At 43.9% G+C, this 5,936-nt stretch overlaps 2 protein-coding genes across 2 annotated transcripts; one reads left to right on the plus strand and one right to left on the minus strand.

Moving 5' to 3' along the window:
• Positions 1–3,333: 3,333 nt before the first annotated feature.
• Positions 3,334–4,038, plus strand: tmem125b (transmembrane protein 125b). The gene has a single exon (XM_030073988.1). It carries the CDS (start codon positions 3,334–3,336, stop codon positions 4,036–4,038), a length of 705 nt encoding a protein of 234 aa, XP_029929848.1.
• Positions 4,039–4,724: 686 nt separating this feature from the next.
• Positions 4,725–5,132, minus strand: LOC115374846 (type III endosome membrane protein TEMP-like). The gene has a single exon (XM_030073989.1). The coding sequence runs from the start codon at positions 5,130–5,132 to the stop codon at positions 4,725–4,727; it is 408 nt and encodes a 135-aa protein (XP_029929849.1).
• Between the last annotated feature and the right edge of the window lie 804 nt (positions 5,133–5,936).

The raw sequence follows: 5,936 nt of genomic DNA on the forward strand, positions 1-5,936 counted from the left end.
TGGCAAGAAGATTTCCCAAAACACGTTTACTGTCATGATCCCCCACCTGCCCCTGTGTTTCTGGGTTTTTCCTTGTGTCATATAATTTTTTATTAAAGAAAAAACAGTCAAAGTTGTCTTTCTTTGTGCTTTAATATTGCAGTATGGAAAAAGTTGCTAGTGTAGGCTCATTCAAAGAATGTGGGGAAAGTATCCCTACTTTATAACTCCTGCTTACATATCATTACGTATTATTTGGCTTGGTTAGATTCTGAATAGATTCTTGTTTTCTGCCAGGCAGAAAACAAGGCCCTCCTCTCTCCTTATTAGGTCACTAGATACAAAGTGGTCAGTGTAATGGGTTAAAAAGAGCACTTCAACTCTGTCCATAATGCAAGGGGCTCAGTTTTCCTCCCTCACTCTCACTGCTGCTAGAGACAAAACAAAGTGTGACGCGGACAGTGCAGCCTGGGAGTGTTTCTGTTCTCTGCACACCGACACACACAGCGAGCTAAACACTGGCAGAAGCTCTCATAACAAAAGGTGAACAGAGAATATACATGAACATGGAATATGGAACACAAAGAGGTTACATGATTTTAATGATAAACCCAAGTAGATAAAGGATTGTTAAGAATGAGTACATAATTTCTGTCACAATTCCCTCCTTTTTAGCATTAAAATCATAGATAACAAGTATACACTTCTCTGCACTGAGCCTGTGAAGCAAGTTTTATTTTTTTCCACTCAGCTTATTTTAAGTTGTCTGCAACTTGTAATCAACATCAAACACTTCAACCTCTCAGTAGATTCTAGATTTGTGTTTCCCCTCTGTCCCCCAGTGTGTTTCTCAGTAGTGTCTATGTGTGGTGGGTGGAGAACTCCTTCACTCTCCCTTCACCAATCCTTCACAGTAACAGTTTCTCTCGCTGTCAGCAAGCTTCTAGTCTGTTTACCTTTGCCATTTGTCTGCCAGTTTGCCAGCCTGCTTGGCTCTTTTGCTAACTCTTGTGGTGCCTGTGCTCAGACTTGCCAGCCTGCTTGCCTGCTTGTCCTCTGGATCCCTCAAGCCCACCTAACCTTCTCTGCACTCCCCAGATTGCCTTCCTCAGCCACGCCACATCAACCAGCCACCACCTTCCATTCCCCTGTTGTCAATAAACGCTTCATCATACCTGGTTCTCTTACTCCATCTATGACATTTACTTCTTGATATGTCCCACCCCTGGAAGTAAAGATGTGCCTCTGTTGGGCTAGCCCTGAATCCTGCCAGAGCTTTCTCTCCTCTGCACTGTTAAGAAAAAAATCTGGGTGGAACAGTATCCCTACAATGACATGAATTTTTTTTTTTTTTTTTTTGGCAATGCCTTCCAAGGAGATGGTAGAGAATGCAGTGGTGCATCTCAGCCCCAGGACCCCGTCATCAGACCGCCTCCTAACAGTACCAAGCTGCCTGCTCATTCCTGAGATAAGGTCACCTTACTACACCTATCTCAGGGAAGTGGAGGGTGAGAGAATCCATCTGGATCCTAAATCTTCGTGATAGTAGTAGTAGTAGTAGCATTATTAAGAGTAGAGAATGAATTAATAAATAAACACTTTATATTTGTGAAATACACATGACCCAACATACATGGGATTAGAATCACTCATCCATATTAACATAAAATTTACAGACCTCTGGTACTTTTAACATTCAAAAAATTAAATGTAAATATATACATAAATCTTCATCTGCAAGGAACGACTAATGCAACCACTTATTTATACACTATAGATTTGCATTTTTCAGACAATGCTTTGCTTAAGTAATCTGCAAATGCAAATATTTCCTTTTCATATTTTTTTTTCATAATTTTCATAGTAAGTTGTTGATTTAAAAAAAAAAAAAAAAAACTGTGTCTATCCTCTGAATCTGTGTGTTCCTGACACTTGAGTCAATGCTCACAGGTCATGGAAAGAAATGTGCAGCATGTGCTCTGAATTGGATGAATGGACAGTTTGGCCATGAGCATGAAAACCAGTGCCATTGTGTTTTATTCTCTATTTTAGAGTAGCACAACTGAATCACCCCACTATGTGGTGATGTATATCCAACCAAATGCTCATACAGATTGGAATATACTGTGTGCAAAGATGCAAGATTTTTTTTTTTTTTTGATTAAAGCAGAGAGGTAGTGGTAAGCAGTAAGATAGGCCAGCTCAGACTGTGGAAACATGAATGACGTTATCTTTAAGTCACAGAAACTCTATTATCCATGCACCCTGACATCACTCAGCCCTCCACAACAGCAAGCCAGTACCCCCCACCACTTACACACACCACCGCCACCAGTCTTCTGCAGCACAGTCATTGTGTTCATCGGTCAGCCCATTGTCTGTCTCGGGGCTTGGCTTCTCACTGCTGAGCACTGGACAATGTCACCAATCTCCTCCCAAACCATGAGCCAACACTACTATTGTGACCGGTCCTTTTCCACTTAACCAGACAAGATGGTGTTCCCATGGGATGAGAGAAGGGGGGTGTCCACTCTCCTGCCTGGAGTTACAGAATGTGAAGAGAGTGCAGATTACTAGCGAAGGAGTGTGTGACACCAGATTTGTCAGAAGACAGTCACTTTGGTGATGGAGGCTTGGTAACCAGATTTGGCATCACATGGATTGGCAAAGGGCACAACATCCTGTTACAGTGTCGACATCACTAGCAGTGTTTGTCATCAGAACTCTGCTCGCAACAATTTTCACCATGTAGGACTCCCGGTTTCTGTGTTTTTGTCACAGCTGATTTGGTGCCTTGTGTGAAGTCATTTCATGCAAATCAAAGTGAGAGACAAAAAAGAAAGCACTGAAGACGACTGTTGAAGCTTGAGGAGAGGATACTTCTGTCTTCAGTGGTGAGAACAATTTCGTGTCTGCAACCAGCATGAGGACCTTAGCAGAGGAAATTGTCTACTTGATCACTGGAGAGAGTTCCTTGGAGATGGATTATCTGCTCACAGAATTCATAAGGATGTACTCTTCTTCTCTCATACTCTAGGATCAGGCTGTTGTAGGATCTTACTACCCGAGATTGTATGATGGGATGGAGATGAATGGAAACACGGCTGTTATACTGATCTAACAGAGTGAGTAATCTGTATTCATAGCAATTCATATTACTGAATCTGTACTCAGAACTGAATGTGAATGCAGATTGGAATAACTGTCTGTCTTCTTACAACAATCAGTGCAGCTGTGGTAAACAGAGAAAGTAATTGTAACAACTGTTGCAAACAATCATTTGAATTCCAACATGATCACCAAGCCAGCTCAATTTCTTTATAACCTCAACAAGGCATCAGGCTGACCATCACCATGCCTGAGGTGCAGGCCTTCTACCCTCATCGGCACACCTTCCTTCGACCCCCAAGCCTCCAGCTGGACCCTGCACTGATGCAGCGACGTGTCCTGGAAGATCAGGTGGAGCTCTGGTGGTTCAGGGAGCCGCGACGCTCCCTGTTGTGCTACAGCATCTCTGTGTCCCTGGTCCTAGGGCTGGGCCTCGGTGGCGTGGGGCTCCTGTCCACCACCACCAGCTTGTCTGGGGAGTGGCGCCTCGGGGTGGGCACCACTCTCTGCCTCTTGGCCCTAGCCGTCCTGCTCAAGCAGCTCCTCAGCTCTGCTGTGCAGGACATGAACTGTGTGCGTAGCCGGCGCCGGATCGACCAGCTGAAGAGCGGCGGGTGGGTCGACCCAGTGCTGATCCTGGTAGTGGGACTGGGGCTGCTGCTGTGTGGGTCTGTGCTGCTCTATGTGGCCACAGCCAGCAGCCGGCCTAGCCAAGGCCAGGACAAGAGGGACATGTTGCTGTCTGGCCTGGTGCTGATGGCTGCTGGGGGAGGCATGGCTCTGGCCATAGTGGGCTACATCGGGCTTATCTACCTACAGCAAAGGGGTGAGGAAAGGAGAAGGGAGATGATAAGGAGGAGGAGGGCAAGGAGACTGGGCAGTCGAGCTGTCAGGGTTTTCAGTATCTCTGCAAGACAGATGGCCCCCTCCAACAGGACCAGCCTCATCTGAACGGACTGGCAGGAGCAAATTATAGAGAAAGAATGAACAATCTGTGAAATGAAAAGAAAGTGGCAGCGCAGACATATTTAAGTGTTTCTATTAGTGTCATCACTGGTTCAGTGAGCTAATTAGCACCTATAGGAACAAGGATGCTTCACCTATTATCATGTCTTCATCTTAGTTCCAAGCATCAGCATCACCACTGGTATTCCACTGCTGTGTCTTTTCTGTACCATAAATTTCACCAACACTGTACATATACAGTATGGGGGAATAAAGCACTTATTGCAATAGATTTGTTAATTTTGGGTTATACATACAAATACTGCGATGAAACACTTTTTGCTGTTAAAAAATGCTGTTGTACATGGACACGTTTGACACTTCAAAGGGAATCAGTTATGTTCTGCGTCAGAGTCCAAATGATCTGAATGACCAGCGGCACATTTTCAAAAACATTTAATGAATCATTCTCACCATCGTCATATAAATGAGAGATTATTAACTTTGGACAAAGAAGAGTAGTTTTTCGCAGCTGAATGATGTGATGTTTTATACTATATTGTCTCATTAATTTTTCACTTCTCGGTATTTTAATTTTAATTCTTTCAAATGTAAATTATGACACTACCCATTGTCATTAGCATTTTAACATATTATAAACAGTCTTTTGAGGAAGCCCTCCTTTTGTCTGATCATCCAATGGTGAACTGAAGATCGTCTTCACTGTCCTCCAGCCCATCCTCCTCTTCCTGTGTCTCTCTCTCTGCCCTGTCTCTCTCACTGGCCTGGATGTAGTTATCCTCGATAAAGCCATCATCGTCTTCATCCACCCGACTCTGGGTCCCAACATCTCCTCTCACTGTATCCACTGTGCCATTCTCAGGGAACGGCGCCTCCTGGCCGTATTGGCTGATCCCGTCGGCTTCCAGGAGCAGGGAATGTCGGTAGCTGGCCAGGAAACGATGGAAGAGGCGACACTTGACAGCGGCCACGATGAAAAGTGAGAGGCTGAGGGCTGTGGCCAGGCCTGCAGCCAGGTAGGACCACGTGATGGGGCTTTTTGCGCTCTCTCCAGGATTGAGCGCAGCTGGGGGTGGCATATGAATGAAAAAATGGAAATGAATGAGAGTGAAAAAGCAAGTAAACATTTTGCACTGCAAGTTTAATTTCACCTCTGCTACATCTGCATGTAATGCAAAACACAGCCAATATCCTCAGTCAGTCTGAATGATTCCTGGAAATGGATTGTAATGAAGTTCAAAGTATCACAAATACACCAGCTTGTAGGCAGTGAGGTACCTGTAAAATACATAGAAAAGTGCACTTTGATTTACTTACTCTGAATGAAAGTGGTGTTGTGATCATCCTCCGTCAGAAGGTGTCTTTGAGCGCCTCTGTGCCCGTCCAGGACAGACAAAGGAGCAGGATGTGCTTCTGTGATGAAAGCTTCACAAAGATAAAACACCGCAATCACGGCGCAGCCCAAGCGCCCCATATTTCTCTCCTGTGGCATTCCTAAAACAAGACAAAAAGCAAAGGAATTATACTTGCCAAGGATCTGTTTTCTTGCTCCATAGAGAGGCAGTAGTTTTATGTGCTTAATGTTTAACTGATGAGAGCAGCAAATCATATTTCATGAACAATAAACTCTTTGACCAGTAACTGATAAACTTTCTCATACTTATTTGGCCTGAATTACAAAAATAGAAACAATGGGTAGTCCTCTTTTTGGTAGAACTGTTATCACATGATGTTGAAGAAAACTCAATATTCACGGTGTTCAAAGTACTGTTCAAAGAACTGTCATGCTTGGGTTGTAAAGAAAATTAATCATTCTAGGTAATAGTTGTGCTTAAATCTGAAATCAGTGCTATATTTTTGTGTCGGTAGATTATTCAAGTAAG

The sequence above is a fragment of the Myripristis murdjan genome, chromosome 17 (genome assembly GCF_902150065.1).
Source record: "Myripristis murdjan chromosome 17, fMyrMur1.1, whole genome shotgun sequence".
Classification (NCBI taxonomy): Eukaryota; Metazoa; Chordata; class Actinopteri; order Holocentriformes; family Holocentridae; genus Myripristis; species Myripristis murdjan.

Excerpts from the sequence above, each read along its gene's own strand:
- tmem125b (XM_030073988.1), top strand. The coding sequence starts at position 3,334 with ATGCCTGAGGTGCAGGCCTTCTACCCTCATCGGCACACCTTCCTTCGA.
- LOC115374846 (XM_030073989.1), bottom strand. The coding sequence starts at position 5,132 with ATGCCACCCCCAGCTGCGCTCAATCCTGGAGAGAGCGCAAAAAGCCCC.